This window comes from Pan troglodytes, chromosome 11, assembly GCF_028858775.2.
Source record: "Pan troglodytes isolate AG18354 chromosome 11, NHGRI_mPanTro3-v2.0_pri, whole genome shotgun sequence".
Taxonomy (NCBI): Eukaryota; Metazoa; Chordata; class Mammalia; order Primates; family Hominidae; genus Pan; species Pan troglodytes.
Window position 1 is genome coordinate 5,389,706 of NC_072409.2, and position 20,855 is coordinate 5,410,560.

Consider the following 20,855-nt stretch of genomic DNA (forward strand, 5'->3'; position numbering starts at 1 on the left):
TACCTGTATGAATTCATACTTTTATTATTATTTGAGATGGTGCCTTGCTCTGTTGCCCAGGCTCAAGTGCAGTGGTGTGATCTCGGCTCACTGCAGCCTCTACCTCCCGGGCTCAAGTGATTCTCCTGCCTCAGCTGGGACCTCAGGTGCGCACTACCACACCTGGCTAATTTTTTGTATTTTTAGTACAGATGGGGTTTCACCATGTTGGCCAGGCTAGTCTCCAACTCCTGACCTCAAGTGATCCTCCTGCCTCAGCCTCCCAAAGTGCTGGGACTACAGGTGTGAGCCACTGTGCCCGACCTCATACTTTTTTTTTTTACTGGTTAAAAAAAAAATACTTATTTCCTGGCTCTGTCTCTTCCAAAGCCCTAGCAGTAATGAAATCCCAGGAGCAAGCACCACCCCTGGTGACCAGACTGGGGTCTCTAAACACCATATTCACACCGACGAAGGAGCGCACCCTGGGGAGATGGTTGGGCCGGGTCCATGGCAGGAAATGTCAGGGAGGGGCTGGAGCCTGCACCATCATGGTGGCTGCAAGTAAGGAAGGTGCCCAAGACCCAAGGGTTGAGTCAAAGGACTACAGAGGTCAACCTGAGGCCGCCTCTGGCCAAAGATAAGACGAGCTGGACATGAAAAAGCAAGCCTGCAATTGACAGGCAGATCCTGCAGCTTAGCCTTGGGAGCAAAGAAAGATGCCGACAGGGGTATGAGGCTTTATTCAGGAAGAGCTCAAGATGGGAGGGGAGCCCCTGGGGTCCCACTCTTGTGGCCTCTTGAGACCAAGGCTCATGGGACGCTAAAAACTAATGACTGCAGGCATCTGAGCTTCCTTGGAGTCATCTGTGGGGGGCACAGGGGCAGCCTCAGAGTCACCCGTGGGGGTCACGGGGGGGGCCCCGGAGTCACCCGTGGGCGGCACGGGGGGGGCCCCGGAGTCACCCGTAGGGAGCACGGGGGGGGCCCCGGAGTCACCCGTAGGGGGCACGGGGGGGGCCCCGGAGTCACCCGTAGGGGGCACGGGGGGGGCCCCGGAGTCACCCGTAGGGGGCACGGGGGGGGCCCCGGAGTCACCCGTGGGCAGCACGGGGGGGGCCCCGGAGTCACCCGTGGGGGGCACGGGAGTGGCCTCGGAGCCCCCTGTGGGGGGCACGGGGGTGGCCTCCTGGTCGGTCACTGTGGGCAGCGCCAGATAGGTGAGTGTCCAGTAGCGCAGGAAGTTGGTTCTCAGGCTCCGCTTCATGGAGCTGCTGTCCATCTTCTTGGAGATCTCCAGGTAGCCGCCGTTTTCCGTAGTGTAGGGTTCCCAGTGTGTGGGCACAGCCGAGTCGCCCATGTTGGGGTCCCTGCAGAGTGAGAAGAGGCTGTGCAGGGGCTGGGGACTCCCAGGGGGCTGAAGCCCTGCTCTGCACCTGCACGCCTGAGCCATCCCTGCCCTCTGAGCTGGCCCTGGGCACCATGCCCCTCACTGCATACCGGGCACTGGCTGTGCACGTGCACGGGATTGGGGCTCTGCCAGTAACTCTCATCCTCAAACACACATGGATTCCGATGCAGGGGGAGGTTAAGTGACTGGCCCAAAGTCCCTCCACTGGCAAATGAGGGAACAAGGCCTCGTGGTGGGAGGCCCTTCTCGGCTGTGGCCCTCCACCCTGCACTCAACCCACGCCTTACCCTGTTTTGGCAAAGTTGGTCCAGTAGGCGATCATGGCCTTAGAGACTGTCCTGTCTTGGGGCTGGTAGCCCGTGGGGGTGGCGAAAGGCTTCCCGAAAACGTACTGAATGTCATCTGCATGGTCGGCCCCCACCCATTTGGGGTAGACGGGCATCCGAGAGGGATGGGAAAACAGGTAGGTGTAGGTCTTGGCACTCCTGGAGGGGAGAGACCACCCAAGTAGGCAGGGTGCTCACTGGGGACCGATCAGCCCAGAGACTGGACTTGGAGGGAGGTCCCGGGCAGCGGGCAGGGAAGTGTCTGGGGAATTCACATGAAGAGATGGGGCTTCTTACACCCAGGGAAGGGAAAGCTGAGAACCAAATTCATGGATTCATGGGTTCCACAATTTCAGCTGAATTTATACTTCACCTCCACAAAACATTGTGAGGCACCTTCCTTCTAGAATTCAGTATCAAGAAATATTTTGCTCTCCAAGACAATGTGCATTCTTCAATTAGATTGGACAAGGTATAGGCCCTCAACTGTTTCCCTTTTTGCCTTGACTGAAAGGAGGCTCACAGCTAAATGTACTGCTTAGTTGCTGCAAAGCTTTCATCCTAGACTTCTAGGTATACTTTTATCTTCCTATCTTTTTCGTATTCCTAACTTATTTTTTATTTTTATTATTTATTTACTTATTTATTTGAGACACAGTCTCACTCTGTTGCCCCTGCTGGAGTGCAGCGGCATAATCTCGGCTCACTGCAACCTCCACCTCCTGGGTTCAACTGATTCTGCTGCCTCAGCCTCCTGAGTAGCTAGGATTATAGGTGTGCACCACCATGCCTGGATAATTTTTGTATTTTTAGTAGAGATGGGGTTTTGCCATGTTGGCCAGACTAGTCTCAGACTCCTGACCTCCAGTGATCCTCCCACCTTGACCTCCCAATGTGCTGGGATTACAGGCATGAGCCACTGTGTCTGGCCTTATTTTTTATTATAATTGGCTATTATTACATGAAGATTTTTAATGTGGTGGTGGGCTGAAATTATTTTCTAAGGTGGCAAAGTTGAGGCCCATAAGAGTCAGTGGATAGAAACCATTATCCAGTGTTCTCTCAGTGCACACAGCATGGGGGATGGAAGGTAGCTCAAGAACTCTCCAGTGGGAAGGACCATGGGGTGCAGGGCTGAGCAGGGCAGAGGATCATAGGGTTTGTAAACCCCCTGTAGGCTGGGAGGTAAAAAGAGGCCCTCAAGTCTTGCCAGGCCTCAGCAAAGTGGATCAGGCAGGCACAGGTGGGGACTCAAGCACCACTTTCCCAGACAACCCAGACACCTGAGAGCCACCCACAGCGAGGCCTCGGCTGGAAGGTGCAGCACCCCAGGAAGGCCCCCAGGAGCCACCCGCTGCCCAGATCCTCACTTGGCGTTGGCTCTGTGCTGGGCTATGGCAATCTCGGTGGGCACCAGGAAGAGGACATCGGTCTCAAAGTCCACCACGGTCTTCTTCTTATTCTCCTGGGATGGGTCCTGGGCCCAGGACTCAGTGTAGACATCAAAGGTCGTCTTGGCGCCTCTGAGCCCCTTGGTGAATGTGAACTCACTGACCAGCTTGTAGAAGTCCTCCCTGGGGGAATCAAGTAGGCACTGACACTCAGCCTGTGCCAACAGGAGGGTGTGTGCATACTCGCCCCGACTGGTGCTAACTTCCTCACTCCCAATCCCCCACTCAATGCCTTCCTCCTCCAGGCTGGCCCCCTCGCCAGTGCTTTCCCGGCCGCCCTCCCGCACGGGTCGCCCCTGAGTCCTGTGCCCCCTGCTTACTCCGTGACTTTCTTGTTGCCCTTGTTGATGGCAGGCATGTCGATGCTGGCGAAGATGTGGCCGTCCATGTTGTTGGTGCCTGCTATATAGTCGATGTCGGCGGCGTTGGCGTACAGGTTGATGGGGTCATCGGGAATGAAGTCTCCATCAATGACAGGGATGAAGCCCACATAGTGCAGCACGGGGTCTGGGTGGGAGAGCCAGCAGGTTAGCAGGTTCTTGTACCTTCCAGTTTCCCCTGAGCCGCCCCTTGCCTCTCAGGGCTGGAATTGGCTATGTCCTCCCTTCTCTGATCTATGGACACTTGGGGCAGGGTTGATTCTGCACCATCAGGGGCATCCTGTGCCCTGTAGGATGTTTACAGCATCCCCGGCCTCGACCCACGAGGTGCCAGGAGCACCCCCTCCGCAGCCGTGACAATCACAAATGTCTCCAGGCCCTTCCACACCTCCCCAGGCTGAGAGCCACTGTCTAGGGCCAGATCTGTCCTCTTCAGCGGCAGCCCCTCCCTCTCCTCTCTCTCTTTGCTGGGCCTGAAGCAGGAAGGAGGAAACTTAGAAGCCACTGAGGGAACTGATGGAGAAGGAGCTCCCTCTCTCAGGGCTGGGTTCCATTCCATCAGCCAAAAATGGTGCGAGGTCTGCATTGTACTCCAGACCCCTGGACGGGCCCCTAGAGGACCCAGTGGCTGCTGAGGCAGGCGGGGCCCGGCTGTCACTGGGCCCAGCACAGCAGGCTTTGCTTCTAGCGGGGCCGTGGGGGTTGCTTTGTTTGGGCTTGTCCAGCCCGTGCAGTTGAGCTCATGTCAGGTAAACGTGCAGATGACTTGGCTTCATGGCATGTTGCCATAGAAGAATGAGTGAGGGACAGCCTTAGCGTAGCAAGCTGGTAAGGCTGACATGCAGAGGTGTTTGTGGAAGGGGTCCCCAGGCCTTCCCGGGGTACAGAATAGTGGAGCTGGAGGCTGGGCCCCAGTGCTACAGTTCAGTAAATGTTTGCTGAATGAATGAACAAATGAATGAACTGTCATCTAGCACAAAGGCTCTTGGTCTGAGGTCTATGAGTCTCCCTAAAATTATACGCAAATGACTGCATATGAATGCATGAGGTGGGGGAGGGGGCCCCAAATGTTCATCAGCTTCTCAAAGGGGAGTCTGTAACTCATGGGAGATAAGAATAAAGAAGGGGCCGGGCGCAGTGGCTCACGCCTGTAATTCCAGCACTTTGGGAGGCCGAGGTGGGCAGATCATGAGGTCCCAAGACCGAGATCATCCTAGCTAACACGATGAAACTCCATCCCTACTAAACACACAGAAAAATTATCTGGGCATGGTGGCATGTGCCTGTAGTCCCAGCTACATGGGAGGTTGAGTCAGGAGAATCACTTGAACCCAGGAGGTGGAGGTTGCAGTGAGCTGAGATCGTGACACTGCACTCCAGCCTGGGCAACAGTGAGACTCCATCTCAAAAAAAAAGAAGAAATGGCACCCCCTCTCCCTTACAGCTGGGGCCTTCGAGGGGAGACACCAGCTAGTTGGTGACAGGACAAGACCGCAGCTCTGGCACCTTCCTCTCTCCTCCAGAGTACTCCCTGGCAGTACCCCCCTCAACCCCTACCTCGAGACCCCATGGGCCAACCCGAGCAGCTACTCACACTCCAGGCCTGCCAGCGGCACCTTATAGGCCAGCGTCAGGGCTCGGGGATCAGTAATCTTCAGACACTGGGCCATCCTGGCAGCATCACCCACAGGGCAACCCACCTTTTCAGCCACCTGAGGGCAGAAGTGAGGCCAGCGGGTAGGTGAGGCTGGAGCTCAGGGCTCCGAACCATTTGAAGGTAAGGACGGGGTCCAGGATAAAGAATGGAAATGTGGACAGCCCCCACCCCGCCCAGCCCTGCCCTCCTCCGTTTACCTTTTTGGCCCAGAAGAGTGGGTTTTTCTGGATGACCCAGGGACTCAGGGCCACGCCGCTCTGGCTGATGGCTCGCCGGATGAGGCCCTTGTTGTAGGGGGAGAGGGTCTACGAGACCCAGAAATCCCGTCACCAAGGCCGCTCCCCACTCTGCCCACCCCACGCTGGGACAAGGACACCCCAGCACCACAGCCCCAGCTCCACGCTCCTCCTCCCACCCTCCCCTTCCCGTTTGAGCTTCCTCTCAACCTTTGGGGCAGGCCCTCCCCACGGGGATCACCAGACCTGCAGGGAGACGCTGGCACCTCCAGCAGACTCCCCGAAGAGCGTGATGTTGTTGGGGTCCCCCCCGAAGGCCGCGATATTCCTCTTCACCCAAGCAATGGCCATGTGCTGATCCCGAAGGCCATAGTTACCTGGAGGCAGGGCAGGGGAGGGGGTGCTAGAGACCAGTGGCGCAGGCCTGGCCTCCAGGAGGGGAGATCAGCATGGGTGGGGCGGAAATGCCCTCAACAGAGTTGGGGCCATGGCAGAGCCCCAGTTGGCAAATGGTGGGTCCCTAAGAAGCTGGGTCGGGTAGGGTGCTGGAGGGGGTGGGTCCCCAGGAGACTAGGTCGCGTTGGTTGCTGGAGTGGGTGGGTAACCAGGAGGCTGAGTCAGGTGCGGTGCTGTATGGGGTGGGTCCCCAGGATGTTCAGTCGGGTGGGGTGCTAAAGGGGGTGGGTCCCCAGGAGGTTGGGTTGGTGCGGTGCTGGAGGGGGTGGTGTTTGTCGGGGGCAGGATGGTCAGGCCCATGCACCTCTCCTGCCCCTGCCCCAGTCCCTCCTGTCTGTGTCCTGCCACTTCTGTGTCCACAGCTGTCTCTGCCTCAAGGTATTGTTCTCTGTCTCTCACTCGGCTCTGCTCTCCTGGTTTCTCTCTGAGCCTCAGCCTGTCTGCCTGTCTGTCTGTCCCACAGCCTCTTATTTTTGAGATGGGGCCTCACTCTGTCGCCCAGGCTGGAGTGCAGTGGCATGACCACGGCTCACTGCAGTTTTGAACCCCTGGGCTCAAGCGATCCTTCCACCTCTGCCTCCCAGGTAGCTGAGAACAGAGGCATGAGATACCATGCCTGGCTTTTTTTTTTTGAGACAGAGTTTTGCTCTTGTTCTCCAGGCTGGAGTGCAGTGGCATGATCTAGGCTCACCGCAACCTCTGCCTCCTGAGTTCAAGCCATTCTCCTGCCTCAGCCTCCTGAGTAGCTGGGATTACAGGCAAGCGCCACCACGCCTGGCTAATTTTGTATTTTTAGTAGAGAAGAGGTTTCTCCATTTTAGTCAGGCTGGTCTCAAACTCCTGACCTCAGGTGATCTACCCACCTTGGGCTCCCAACGTGCTGGGATTACAGGGGTGAGCCGCCCTGCCCAGTCCCCAGCTAATTTTTAATTTTTTTGTAGAGATGGGGGTCTCCCTGTGATTTTCAGGCTGGTCTTGAACTTCTGCGCTCAAGTGACCCACCTGTGTGGGCCTCCTAAAGTGCTGGGATTACAGGCGTGAGCCACCTCTCCCGGCCTCTGCAGCATCTTTTATTTTACTACGGCTACCAAGGGCCTCCTGCATCTCATGATTCTACTCCAGCTTCCGGGTCTTTCTGTGGACCGCCACTGGTTGTTTGGGGTGAGGGGTGCTGAGGAAAATCTCCCTGCTGGGCTCAGCATGCTGGTCGCCCCACCTCAGGGCCGAAGGCACCCATGCACCTGGCAGGTTGGCGTCCCCAGTGCTGAGGAACCCAAGGGGGCCGACACGGTAGTTGAAGGTGACCACGATGACGTTTCCACGTGTAGCGATCTCCTCGCCGTCATACAGGTAGTTGTTGAGGAAGTTGGCCCCGTGGCCGGACCCCATGAGGAAGGCGCCTCCATAGATCCAGATCATAATGGGCAGGTCCCGGGAGACTGAGATGGGGGAGCGGCTGGTGACCCCAGACGCCCCGCCTGGCCCTCTCCCCAGCCGGTCCCCTGTCCCTGTGCAGCAGGTGCCTGGGGCCAAGACAGGGAGGTGCTCCAAGGCGCTGCCCTGCCCCAGGCTGGGCAACGGCAGTGGGCGCTCCCCTCCCCGCCTCTGTGGGATTTCATGCAAGTTCAGCTTTGCAGCCCCCAGACTCAAGCCAGGAGTAGACCCGGGGCAGTGGCTGCATGGGAGGGTCCCTTGGGGAGTAGGGGGGAGGCAGACCTTGCTTCCTGCCCTGGGGCACCCAGATGTTGAGGTACAGGCAGTCTTCATCCCCGTAGGTGCTGTCCTGGGTGATGGTGGCCTGCAGGCATCTGTTCTTGAAGTTCTTGGCCTTCAGGGTCCCTGCAGGTGGCAGGAGTTGGCATGAGGAAGGCAGCCGCCCTCACCCGCCCCGCCGCAGGGCCAGTCTGGCACCACCCACTCCCACCTTGCCAGCCAGGGTGTGGCTGAGGATTTTCCAGGGCCTTGGTGGGAGCCGCGAAGGGGATGCCCTTGAAGATGTCCACAGAGTCACCCAGGAGGCCGAGCTTCTTATTGACGCCTTCCACGAACCCACCTTCTGTGTACACGGCGCCCAGCTGTGAGGGAGACACAGGCAGAGTCAGGGGGGCTCAAGCCCCATCGGCCTGAATCCGGAGGGGGCAAGGCAAGCCGACTCCGCGTGCCCAGAGGCAAAGACAGCTTCAAAGCAGGACAGCTCTGCAAAGGAGACCCAGGCAGCACCCCCTGCCCTGCAATGCTCAGGGCTTTAGGATTCCTGTTCCTCTCCTTATCCCTGGGGGTGTCCTGCTCCCAGAATCTTAGAGGAAACTGGCTCAACCAGTGTTCCCACTAGGGAAGCCGGCCAAGAGGTGGGATGGAGGTTTGGGTTCTGGCTATGGCTGCCCAGCTTTGACTCCGATCCTCAGTTTCCCCATGTGGAAGACGAGCGACAGCCGTGTCTCCTGTCGGCCTGTTTGCCATCACATGGGAGGCCTGTCCAGCTCCCGGCAGGAGTGTACCCAATGCTCAGTGTACCTGGGATGTTTCACACCAACCTTCCTCTTTTCTGAGGGGTGGGGCCTGCTTTTCCCTCCTCCCATCTCCCTGCACAGGGCCTAGCTGGCTGGGCACAAAGTCGATGGCCCCATGCCCAAGTCCCCACAGTTCCTGAGCCCCCTGCTGGTAAAGAACCCCCTAGGGACCACACCCCCCACCCCCGCCACGCTTCCCTGTGCCATGAAAATTGCCTCTGTGCACCAAGCTGTCCACCCCCACGAGGGGCCTGGAGGTTGGTGCTCATCCACCCTCTGTCCCTGACGGAACTGAGGCTGGGCAGCTTTTGGGCTTGAAGTCACCCTGTTGAGAAGCAGCTGTCTGCCCCAGTGCCACCTCCTGTCCATCTTGGGCAGCAGCTCCCCATTCCCGTGGTGCATGGTGGGACCAGGTCATTGCTTGCTGGCTGTCACCTATGCCAGGTTCCAGGTGGGGAAGGGCAGGGTGGCCCTACACCCCCAGGCCCAGCCAGGGTCCCAGCAGCCCTCTGAAGTCTAGGGTGATAGGCCCCCTGTCACACTGGTGTGGGAGAGTGTGGCGGTTGGAACTGGAGGAAAGGAACCAGAAGCAACACATGCAGGCATCGTGGGCATCCCCTGCGAGGCATCTGTGTCTCCTTGTGCCAGTGGCGTGATCCCTGTGCAATTGAGACTGGCCTGAGGGCCTCAGGGTGGGGAAATGGGGAGGGGTCGTGATGACCTGCCAAAGGCCCCTCAGCACCCCAAGAAGAGCTCGCCCAAGAAGAAGGTGACCTCTCCTTTGAGTCAGGAGCCCAGGACCACTGCCCAAACCTCCAGGTCCCAGGGCCAGGGAGTGTGGAGAGCAGGCAGCAGAGGGGGAGACAGGAGTCCCCAGGGCCTGAGACACAGCAGGCGGCAGAACAGCGTGGTTGGGATCTGGGGTCCCCTGTGGGACTGCTGCTGGGGGCAGGGACTGGGCCGGGCACCGACACCGGCTTCCTGTGGGGCTTGGGGTTTCTGTGGTTTCTCCTTCACAGGCAGAGAGGGTGGAATTTATGGATGCCCCGAGAGGGCTCCTGCCTGCCGGCTCTCTTTCTGGAGGGACCCGGACCCACGTGTGGACTAGCCCGGCTTTCAGCTTCCTGCACAGGAATAGGAGGCAGCAGCTGTGCCATGCTGGGCAAACTGCCTGCCTGCTTCTCTCCACCCGTCTGCCTGCTCTCCACACTCCCTGCCCCTGGGCCCGTTTCCCCTTCTGTAAAATGGGAACAACAGAAAGGTTGGTAGGTGGGATCACCAGGATTAGCAAATGCAAATTCAAGAGGCCCAGTTACATTTGAATTTCAGGTAAACAGTGAATTGTTTTTTAGTATGTTTCATTTTTTTCTTTTTCTATTTTTTGAGACAGAGTCTCGCCCTGTCACCCAGGCTGGAGTGCAGTAGCGTGATCTCAGCTCACCGCAATCTCCACCTCCCAGCTTCAAGCGGTTCTCCTGCCTCAGCCTCCCGAGTAGCTGGGATTACAGGCACCCACCACCACGCCCGATTAATATTTGTATTTTTAGTAGAGATGGGGTTTCACCATGTTGGCCAGGCTGGTCTCCAACTCCTGACCTCAAGTGATCCACCCACCTCGGCCTCCCAAACTGGTGGGATTGCAGGTGTGAGCCACTGCGCCCGGCCCATATAAGTTTGTTTCAAATATTGCATGGGACATACTTACACAGCAGTTCTTGGCAGTTTATCTGAAATTCAAATGGAATTGGGCATCCTGCGTTCTACCTGGCACCTGTCCCCATAGAAATGAGCATGAGTGCCCGGGATCTGCTGCGGGGCTGTGCTGGGCTCTTTCTCAGCCTGGCCCAAAGTTTCCAGATCTGATTGAGCGAGAGAGCAGCAGGACCTGCCCCTCTGCTGGGCTCTTACCTTCGCGGCACTCGCCACTGCCCAGCAGCAGGTGAGGCCCAAGACAACCAGTTGCAGGCGCCCCATGGTGAGCATCAGCCTCTGGGTGGCCCTCCCTCTGGGCCTTGGGTATTTATGGAGCTGGATCCAAGGTCACATGCTTGCTCATGAGCTCTCAGGCACTCCCTCCCCTCTACCCCCTCAGGTGCAGGGAGATCCAGTTTTCCCAAAAACCCACAGTGCACCTGTGCAGGTTACCACTTACCTGGGAGCAGAGGCAGGTGGCAAGGTGACGGGTGGTAAGGGGGATGGTGGGGCCAGGCAGGGTGCACAGTGCCCTGCCTTCTGGTTTGTTCACAGGGCTTGGTGTCACTGTCAGAGAAAAGGGCATACTTTGTCTCCATGTCTCCATGCCCTGCTTGTCCCCTAGGTCCCCAAAGGGGCTTCAGAGGGGACCGAGCACTTGACTTCTGGGACAGAGAGGGTGACATGCTGCAGGCCCCCCACTCATGTGGCTGACCTTATCTGTATGAGCTTTTCCTGGGGCCCATGGAGTGGGCAGTCCAAGCTGGGTGCGAATCCCAGAGCAGCACAAGGCAGTCCCACTCAAGGGTGTGGAAGTGTCACCATCCAGCCTGATGTGTCCTGGGAGGGAGGACTAGAGGCTCAGGGGGTGTGGGTGGGGGTGTGCGGAGGCATCTAGCCCAACCATGTGGGTTTCCCTGAGGAAACAAAGGGCCCAGCCAAGGCCCTGGGGCATGCCCAGGCAGAGTGACAGAAGGGGAGGGAAAGAGGCCAGCGGGAGGGAAGGGAGAATGTCGTGTGAGGTTGTGGAGGAGGAGGCCACTCGTATTTTCTGTGAACAGGTATTACTCCTGGAGCCAGGAAAGGCTCTGAGAAGTGAAAACACCATGAACAAAGTCTTCAGATGGGGGCTTTAAGAAGCTCAGCCAGTGTGAGGTCACCCTCACCGAGACACTCAGTGGCAGCTCCAGCCACCGCACAGCCCTCTGCAGTGATGGGAACAGGGCGAGGGCAGCCAGAGCCTTCCCACCCAACAGCCCCCCAGGAGACACTGAAGCCTGTGCTTCCCACACCAACCACACCCCCGTTCTGCCACCTCTGCGGCCGGTGCCAGGGACCGAGTGGACCTGCAGAGCCACGTCTGTCCCTCTGTCTGTCGACCACAGCCAGTGCCCAGCAATTCAGGAGGCCTAGTGGGCGAGGGAGGCTGGGGAAAGGACTGGAGGGTGGGAGGAGGAGTTTGGCCACAGGAAATAAGGGGCCTGCAGGTGGCTGGGGCGCCCCAGAGCAAAGGCATTTGCCTCAGGCCTTTGCTGCAGTGTTATTTACAGTGGCTAAGGAGGAAATAGGAGGGCAGAGGGGAGGCAGCAGGGAGAGGAAGGAGGTGGGGGAGGGCTGGGGCAGGGCAGAGGGAAAGGAAGGCCCCAGTTTATATCTATGTACAGTTTTAGAGCAGCTTTAGGTTCACAGCAAAATTAGAGGAAGATTACAGAGATTTCCCGTATGTCCTCGCCCCACCCCAGTCTCCCCCATTATCAACATCCCCCACCAGGAGGTACAGCTGTTAACACCTGATGAATCCACATTGACATGTCATTATCACCCGGAGTCCACAGAGGTTTTTTGTTTGTTTGTTTGTTTTTTTGAGACAGGGTCTCTGTCACCCAGGCTAGAGTGCAGTGGCACAATCATAGCTCACTGCAGTCTTGAACTCCTGGGTTCGAGGGATCCTCCTGCTTTAGCCTCTGAAGTAGCTGGGATTACAGGCGTGCGCCATCACACCCAGCCGATTTTTGTATTTTTAGTAGAGACTGGGTTTCACCATGTTGGCCAGGCTGGTCTCAAACTCCTGAGCTCAAGTGATCTGCCCGCCTCAGCCTTCCAAAGTGCTGGGATTACAGGCATGAGCCACCGTGCCCAGCCTCGTACTTTATTTTTTTTTAATTGGCAAAAAAAAAAAAAAAACAAACTTATTTCCTGGCTCTGTCTCTTCCAAAGCCCTAGCAGTAAAGAAATCCCAGGAGCAAGCACCACCCCTGGTGACCAGACTGGGGTCTCTAAACACCATATTCACACCGACGAAGGAGTGCACCCTGGGGAGATGGTTGGGCCGGGTCGCAACAGGAAATGCCAGGGAGGGGCTGGAGCCTGCAGCATCGTGGTAGCTGTAAGTAAGGAAGGTGCCCAAGACCCAAGGCTTGTGTCAAAGGACTACAGAGGTCAACCTGAGGCCGCCTCTGGGCAAAGATAGACAAGTTGGGCATGAAAAAGCAAGCCTGCAATTGACAGACCTGAGAGTTCACCAGGCAGCCCAGGAAACACGCTCTCCACCCCCTCCTGCCCTGTCACTGGCCCTTGCCAGGGCACTAACTCATTGTTCTGAAAACTGTTAGAGGTGATAACAGGCATTTTCCCTTCTTTTCTGTGAAAACAGTATTTCAGGGTAATCAAACAGACGATGAGGAAGATTCCTTTATAGGATTCCAGCTACTAAATTCAGAAGGAACGATATAATTCAAAAAAATCACCATTTTGCACCCTTAAGGAAGTAGTAGGTCCAGGCAATTATCAACGGCTGTTCAAAAGCCATTAAATAGGCTGGACGCAGTGGCTCACACCTGTAATCCCAGTACTTTGGAAGGCTGAGGCGGGAGGATCCCTTGAGCCCAGCCTGGACAACATTAGTGAGACCTCATCTCTACAAAAATTCAAAAATTATCTGGGCATGGCGGTACACAACCTGTAGTTCCAGCTACTCAGGAGGCTGAGGTGGAAGGATCACCCCAGCCCAGGAGGTTGAGGCTGCAGTGAGCCCTGATTGCATCACTGCATTCCAACCTGGGCGACAAAGCAAGACCATCTCAAAAAAAAAAAAAAAGACCCACAAATGAAACAAAAAACCACAGAAACCCAAAAACCGTTAGATAAAAGACCAACACATCAGGCTGACAACACCTAAACCTGCTGGTCAATCCTAGTAAGCAGACCTCCCGTGCATGCAGACTGACGCAGCCTAGGAAGAGACCTTGAACCTGAATCTGGCTGAGCCTCCACCTGTCCCCAGGAAATACAGGGGAGAGAGGAGCAGGTTCAGCACCACACAGAAGCAACCAGCCAATCCAGAACGGGGCCATTCTCTAGGACAACTGACTGTTTCTTCAACAAATACTCGGCACGCGCACAGGTTGGGAGGGAGTGCTGCTGCCGACTTGGGGAGACACAAGAGGTGCCTCAGCCAAGGGCAACATGGGGAGCGGGGCCAGGCAGGCAGGCTCGGTGGGCTCAGGACCCACTAGTTTCACACTGGGCAGCCACAGGACAGCAGGGCCCGTTTCCCATGACTTTGTCAAGAAGGTATTCATTTAGAGAAGAACTGACCCCAGGCCTGGAGTCCTCCTAGCTGCCCTCACCCAACCCGACCACATGTGAGGGGCACAGGCCAGCACTGCCAGCATGTCACTGAATGAATGAAGGAATATATGAAGGGACAAAGGGGGCCCAAGCCCCAAGGCAATAAGACTCCCCTGCAGCGCCAACATTCACACCGAGAAACCAAGACTTCTCGGGAAACTGGTTTAATAAGGACAATTCCAGAGGGGCCTGGCTGTGGCCAAAGCTGTGCCAAACGGTTGGGATCCAGAGCTAAAGGCACTTCTTGCCACGTGAGACCATGGGCGAGGCTCCCCACGCTATCTCCACCACCACCGTCATGAGAGCCAAGCGAGACTGGCCTGTGGCCTGGGGCTCCACAGCTGCCCAGCTCCACCTCCGGCATTTACTGGTCTCATCCTGAGAGGCATTGGGTGCCCACTCACTGGCTGGATGCTGGGCTGGTTCATGGGTGGCAGAGCCAGGGTATACCCTTTGGGGATGTCCCTAACCCCTCAGGACCAGAGGCAGCACCAAGCAGCACGTCACAGCCAGTGCTAGGGTCAGCTGCACCCTTTGCTGGGACTCCAGCTCTCTTCAGAGGGCCTCCTAGGGCCATTCCGGGCACTGTGGGCGGCAATGGGGAGCCCCGGCTCCCTCATTAGGCCAGACACCAGTCTGGCCGGGTCAGGGAGGCCCAGCCTTGGGCCCTGTCACACGTAGTCCAGAATCTCTGTCTCCATCTCGTTTTCACTGCCGTCGGATGGCTTGAAGTCCTCCTCCTCCTCTTCCTCCTCCTCATCCTCCTCCTCGTCTTCCCCAGACTCGTACGTCAGCTGCTCTTTCCCGCCGTCAGCCTTGGCTGAGCTGGAAAAGAGAGCTGGGGCCGGAGGAGACAAGGCCATGGGTGTCCCATGCAGGCTGCCGGGTGGCCCCAGAAAGGCCACCAGGCTCTGGGGAGCCTGTTTACTACTATAAGGGTCCGAGCTCGAGCTCTTAAGAAGCTGGTGGGTAAGTATGGGGTGGAGGCCCCCCAGGGAAGCTGTAGTTTGACGGGCACCCAGGGGAATCCTGCAGCAGGGGAGCCATGAGCAGCTTCAAGGGCCCATGGACCCTCAGGAGTGAACACACCATTTTCTCTGGGAAAGGGTCCACACCCTTGATTAGATTCCCAAAGGGGGCTGAATCTGGGTTCCAAGCAAGACCAAGAACCCCTGCTTCGGTCAGATCTGTGAGGCGTGGCTGGGTCCAGGATGCCTCCTCCCCAAGCCTGGGAGGAGTTCCCTGAGAGAGGGGGCCTCTTATAACTCCCCCGAGCCTCGTGAGACCCACAGCCTGGCAGGTGTTGCCCCCTTCACTTTCCCTGCAGCTGGCCCTCACTCCTGCCAGGGCTGCCTGGTTCCAGGAAGGGGCTGGGCCACACAGAACAGGAAGAAGACAGAGGCAGAGCCTGCGCATGCACAGCTGAAAGACATGGGCTGCTGTGAGGGCGTCAGGTGGAGGCCCCAATGGCAGTGCCAGGCTGCTGCACCCGGCCCCTCTGGGCTTGTCTCCTGCCCCGGACCGCAGGGCTGAGGGCCTCGGCTGAGGCAGCCTCTGGGCAGCTGGGGTGATGCCAGCACCTGGGCTGGGCTCTGGCTCACAATGTCCTCCTCCCACCAGGGCCAGGGGCAAGATGATGCCACCTGGGTGCCATTTCCCTGGAATGGGTCCCCTTAGGGACATCTCTGTCTCAAAGGAGATCCCCAGGCATCCTGGACCCCCTTTACCCCAAGCGGCTCTTACCAGGCCTCTTGGAGCGGATGGTCTGCCGGATCATGAGGGACATGGTGTCCCTGAGTTCGTCGCTGGTCTTGGGGAGGCACCACCCATCCCGTTCTGTGCAGGAATTCTCTGCCCCGTCATTGCGGTGAATGATCTTCTGCAACCTGGGGGTGGGGAGAGGGTTGGGACATAAAGTCCCAGGGTGCGTCTCTGCTAAGAGATGCCAGTGTTGGTTTTTGCCGGAGGCAGAGCTGTACTGAGAAAGGCAGCCCCATGAGCGAAGTCTACAGAGAGGAACTGGAAACACAAGCTGTGTGCTCCCAGCTGGGGCCCTAAACCTGTGTGCTCCCTGGACCGCCTCACACACATGAAGCTGGCCGTGTTACCACTGCACATGCTTCTGGTGAACCATGGCTTTCAGCAGAGTTCAAGATGTATTTGATGTGTTCCCATCTCCTCCCATCCCAGTGAGTGCCCTTTCCCTGCAATTCTTTAAACATCACTGAGAACAAGTCGATAAAAGGTTTCTGGGATCTGATGGGTCCTGGGAGTGAGAACCACCTCATGGGGCCTTTATGTGGACAGTGGAAGAGGAGCAAGGACAAAACAGTAAGAACTGTCTCTGCGCAGCTTGGAGCCATGGCTTTCTATAGGGCACTGCCTCTACGAGGGCCACCAGCATGCCAGGGCTCTCGGCAGCACCAAACTCCCAGACAGGCGAGTGCTCTTGCTGGAGATGAAGGCTGACGTGAAGTGGAAGAGTTCAGAGACCACTTTGGACCCTGGGTCCCACGGGCCCCCCTCAGTGTCTCAGGGCCCCTCCCATACGTACTCTTCCACATTCAAGTCGCATAACTGGTAGAACATCTGCCTATAGGGTGGCAAGGCCCCTTCCCGGAAGATGTAGACAGAGTCCTGGTGACAAAGGGGGAGAGAGACAGGGAAGGTGAGCCAGAGCCCTGGGGCTGCCAGTGTTGCAGACTCCATGTAGGCTCCCATGGGGTCTCTCCAGGGAGCTGGCTGGTCACCAGGAGCAGGTTGGGCAGACAGGCTGGAAAGCCACGGAGGAGTTGGGGAAAAAACAATGTCCAACTCCCCAGGAGGCTCTGGGAGAGGCAGAGGAGCACCCAGGCCCTCCCGGGGCCACTGGAAACGGTGAGCCCGCCTGTGCAGCAGGCCATGGCGCCCATGGCATGGGGCTGGCACTAGCCTTGTGCCGGGCTCTGCTCTCTGTGCCCTCCTGCACTCTGACCTTATCCCTCACCCACTGCTGCTAATTTGTCACCCTATGTCCCCCTATGGGCTGCCCTGACATCTTTTCTGGGGAAAGCAGGGCTTAGTGAGTGTTTGCTCTCTCCTTTCCGTACCCAGCCATGTAGTTCTAGAGTAAGGATAACGGCCTCCTAGGAGAGGCCTCGAGAAGGAAGGCCGCACAGGCTGTGGCATGATCACCCCTCACTGGGAAGACAGCAAAGGTCTGAAAAACCTAGAAAATAGGCAGGGGCCCCAGACACTGGGGGACAGCGAGTCCCTCGCATCACCCGTCTCTGCTGCACTCATCTCTGCCACCCACTCCCTCGGCAGGTGATTCCACCGTGCGGGATGCCCCCTTCTCGGCCTCCCCCAGGACTGTGGAGCGGCTTGCGGGAGCCTGAATGTGGGAACAGCTCTGGAAACTGCCAACGCCCACTGGGCAACCGCACTGACGGAAACGTGAGCCGGTGAGGCTCCCGCCACAGCTGCAGCCCACATGGCCTGCTCTGGCTCTGTCCTCCTGTCTGTGCCCAATTCCGATCATTCCCGGAGTGGTCACGTGGCTCAGTGGGGGCCCAGGCTCCCAAAGGGCTCGAGAAGGACAACCACATGCAGCTGCTGGTGCCAGACTTCCCTGAGACTTGTCACCACCTCTTCGCCAGATGTCCCCAACACACACAGCCCTGGGGGTTTGCACCCGAGTTCTCACCCTCAGTGTCTGAAGGCTGACCTAAAAGGAGGCAAGGTGCCGAGGCCCCGGTGGGCAGAGCTGCCCTAATCACAGCCCCCCAGGTGTCACCCACAAGGTGCCCGGCCCCAAGAGGGAAGTCCTCCCCTCCATTCCTGGCCTCCCCTTGGAGCCACTCCCTCCGGGGCTCAGGGGCGCCCACCTTGAGCTTGTACTTGCTGGAAGCTGGTTTCCGAGCACCACTTGTCCCCGATGGGCCCAGGCCCTGCTTCAGGTCATGCATGGTGACAAGCTGGCTGGCTGCGTGGGGACAACAGCAGTGCTTGGAATGTGCAGGGTGGGGAGGAGGTGTCTCTCCCAACCACCATGCCCTGCCCTCCTGCCAGCCCACCCCCTCCTAGGGGAGGAATGACCGGCAGAGCCCTGGAGTGACCCCCAGGAACCACCTCCCCGTCTGGGTCCAGGTGCCCCGCCTTCCTTGGCAAATCACTCATGACCCACAAAAGGCGCCTGGCACGCTTACGTGTCTTCTTGACGGTGATGGGGAGGCTGTAGTTGTAGGTGCTGCGCTTTGCTTTGACCGGCAAGTCACTGGGGGCGTAACCTGCAGGCGAGGGCAGGCAAGTCAGGTGGGCGGGCACAGGGCCCGTCGGCACACAACACTGGCTTCACACTGGAGATGGGACTTGGGTCCATGGGGCCAGCTCCTGAGAGGGCAACCCCAGGCTGCCAAGCATGCCACTGCAGTCACCAACACATCTCAGCACTTCCCAGGCAGGGCGGGCACTGACACTCTCACAAGTGCCTGGCCTGCATCACAGGACCATAGGGCACGTGGAGTCACTTAATGAGGGACTGTGGTTCAGAAACGGGCGGTCAGCGGTGGGGCCAGCACAGAACTAGGACTTTCGTTTCCACGCCATTCTGCATTCAAAAGAGTCTCAGCAATGGGGGCAAAAGGTTTTTTTATTCTTTCCAAATGAAAAGATTCTTACTACAGAAGAGAATGCTAGAAACTGAAAGATAAATAGAGAGAAAGGCAGGAAGCAAAGCTTTCAGGAATTTTTACCGTGTTTCATTCCACAACGGATTCGGAAATCGAGGACTTGATAAATCTTGGCATCTGGGTTTTTTCGGGGGTCATACCCAAATCGAATCCATAGGCTGCGCCAGGGGCCTGTTATCTGGGACAGAAAAGGGGGGAAAAATGTGAGGTGAGGTGAAGGCCCAGGTCCCTGGATGGGCCAGAGCCTACAGTGAGGCAGCAGAAGAGCTCAGGAGCTGGGGACAGGGCTCTGGATGCCCAGCCCTGCTCTGCCACATGCAGGCCCTGTCACCTTGGTGAGGGCACGTGGCCTTTCCAAACCTTGGTCTTCCTGTCAGATGGAGGGAACAGGAGCACCCTTTCCTGTGGGTTTTTTTTTTTGTTTTTTTTGGGAGAGGGTCTCACTCTGTTGCCCAGGCTGAGTGCAGTGGCAAAATCACGGTTCATTGCAGCCTCAACCTCCTGGGCTCAAGTGATCCTCCTACCTCAGCCTCCCAAGTAGCTGGGACTACAGGCACGAGCCACCACACCCAGCTAATTTTTAATTTTTTTGTAGAGATGGGGTCTCATTATGTTGCCTAGGCTGGTCTCAAACTCCTGGATGCAAGCGATTCTCCCGCTTCAGCCTCCCAAAGTACCGGGATTCTAGGCGTGAGCCATCGTGCTTGGCCTCCCATGGTTTTTCAGAGGATTAAATGAGATAGCGCCCGTGGAGCCTTTACTATGGTTCCTGGCACATATTAAGTGCCCAATGTTACTACTGGCCTAATCGATGAGACATCTTCTGTCCCCAAACGGAGCTTTTGAATGGCTTATGTCTAAAAAGCCAATGCCAGCCAGCCGCAGTGGCTCTCGCCTATAATCCCAGCATTTTGGGAGACCGAGGCAGGCAGATCACTTGAGGTTAGAAGTTCGAGACCAGCCTGACCAATATGGCGAAACCCCATCTCTACTAAAAATGCAAAAAAAGAAAATTAGCTGGGCATGGTGGCGTGCGCCTGTACTCCCAGCTACTTAGGAGGCTGAGGCAGGAGAATCACTTGAATCCCAGAGGCGGAGGTTGCAGTGAGCAGAGATCACACCACTGCACTCCAGCCTGGGAGACAGAGTGAGACTCCATCTCAAAATAAATAAAATAAATAAAATAAAATAAAATGCCAACGCCAAGCAGCACAGGTCGCTCTCCTGAGCCGGAAGTCCAACAAGGCAGAAGAAATGAGTCTTTCTTGTGTCCTACTGCCTGTTGCAGACCCTCACGGTCATGTCTTACGCTGGCCTCCCCTAATGCTCTGTGAGGCCTGGCAGCGGGGAGGATCCTTTTCCAACCAGCACCTTTGGGAATCTCAGTAATGACATCTGTCTTTACATGCTTGTGGATCAAAGGTGGATCTGCCTCCCACTGAACCCCACTCAACACAGGTAGAGGATGACATGGGGCCGCTATGGTCAGGGGCTGGGTTCTGCAGCCCAACAGGCTGTGGAGGGCGCCCTGGACTCAGGGAGCTGAAACTTTTCTAGCTGGCTTTAATAAGCTGTCTTAGGGATGCTAGGATCAGGGGGCCAGGACAGGGAAAAGGAAGGATGGGGGTGCCAGGACGGGGGAGGTGCTAGGTTGGGGGTAGGGCAGGAAGGATGAGGACCAGGCCAGGGGTGGGTAGGAAGGATGGGCCAGGATGGGGGTGGGGCAGGAAGGATGGGGAGCCAGGATAGGGGGTTGGCTGCTCTTACTGTGGCTCTAAGACATCACAGCAGGGACCAGGGACCACATGGGTGGGAACCAAGGCAGGTGGGTGGGCAGCTGACACTTACCATGTAATAGGCTATGAAGGGAAGCAAGACCTTGAGCTTGTCTGGGTGGACACTGATGTTGGCCTTGACAGCATTTCGGGACCAGATGGGACGGATGTCGAACAGCTGGGGAGGCCAAGGGCAGAGGCTGAGATGAGCACCAGCAGCTTCCACCCTCCTGCCCTGAACTCCCAACATGTTCTGGGCCCCAGCGGCCCCTCCAGAGAGGAGCTGGTAGAGGACAGGGGCTGGACACACGGGGCGTGGCCCTAGGACCTCCTGCTCTCACTAATTCATCCCTTCCCTCAGAAGCCTGGGCTGCATGCCCAGCCTGTGCCAAGTGCAGTTGTGGGGCTGGGTCTCTCAAACGATAAGAGACATGGTCGCTGTCCTCATACAGCCCACAGCGCGGTGGGGAGTAGGGCTCAGGGGGCACATGCTAGAGTCCCCATGCTGCCCCAATCTACAGAACAGGTGCCTGAGGTGGGACATCGTCAGGGCTGAAGGGGACAGCCTGGCCTGGGGAGGACTGCAAAGGTCAGTGTGGCCGGAGTGTAGAGGGCCAGGGGGCCGGGGCAGCGGGCCTCACAAGCCAATTCAGGTCAGGAATGTGGGCTGTGCCTGGTGGGC

General features: G+C 57.5%; 3 protein-coding genes across 9 annotated transcripts in view; 1 reads left to right on the top strand and 2 right to left on the bottom strand.

The window, feature by feature from the left end:
• CEL (carboxyl ester lipase) lies at positions 1-13,750 on the bottom strand. 3 transcript variants are annotated; one of them, XM_054659238.2, is made up of 12 exons: positions 10,814-13,750; positions 10,315-10,665; positions 7,821-7,971; positions 7,613-7,735; positions 7,138-7,335; positions 5,687-5,817; positions 5,402-5,509; positions 5,142-5,259; positions 3,488-3,674; positions 3,087-3,290; positions 1,678-1,875; positions 1-1,349 (listed from the first exon to the last, which is right to left on the bottom strand). In XM_054659238.2, exons 2-12 carry the CDS (start codon positions 10,387-10,389, stop codon positions 803-805), a joined length of 2,040 nt encoding a protein of 679 aa, XP_054515213.1. In that variant the 5' UTR covers positions 10,390-10,665; positions 10,814-13,750; the 3' UTR covers positions 1-802. The 3 variants fall into 3 exon arrangements, with proteins under 3 accessions (XP_054515213.1, XP_024201717.2, XP_054515212.1); XM_024345949.3 differs by having other exon boundaries at positions 10,315-10,434; positions 10,559-13,750; XM_054659237.2 differs by having other exon boundaries at positions 10,559-13,750.
• On the top strand, positions 11,052-14,110 carry LOC101059176 (uncharacterized). Its single transcript, XM_063788034.1, is given in 4 exon segments — positions 11,052-11,197; positions 11,199-11,490; positions 11,492-11,701; positions 13,985-14,110. Coding segments are annotated over 4 exon segments (774 nt in total).
• Positions 13,877-20,855, bottom strand: part of GTF3C5 (general transcription factor IIIC subunit 5) — a 27,837-nt gene continuing 20,858 nt past the window's right edge. For 2 of the 5 annotated variants that reach the window (XM_024345514.3, NM_001280358.1), the window contains 7 exon segments: positions 20,247-20,351; positions 18,462-18,576; positions 17,916-17,996; positions 17,595-17,692; positions 16,283-16,365; positions 15,472-15,614; positions 13,877-14,566 (listed from right to left, as the gene is read on the bottom strand). In XM_024345514.3, the coding sequence (XP_024201282.1) occupies positions 14,400-14,566; positions 15,472-15,614; positions 16,283-16,365; positions 17,595-17,692; positions 17,916-17,996; positions 18,462-18,576; positions 20,247-20,351 (792 nt within the window). In that variant the 3' untranslated portion in view covers positions 13,877-14,399. 5 annotated transcript variants of the gene reach the window in all.

Coding starts and splice junctions, on each gene's coding strand:
- CEL (XM_024345949.3), bottom strand. CDS start 10,705: ATGGAGACATGGAGACAAAGTATGCCCTTTTCTCTGACAGTGACACCA. Junction 10,435..10,558: donor CCACCTGCCTCTGCTCCCAG/GTAAGTGGTAAC, acceptor CCTTGGATCCAG/CTCCATAAATACCCAAGGCC. Junction 7,972..10,314: donor CAGTGGCGAGTGCCGCGAAG/GTAAGAGCCCAG, acceptor TCTCCCTCACAG/CTGGGCGCCGTGTACACAGA.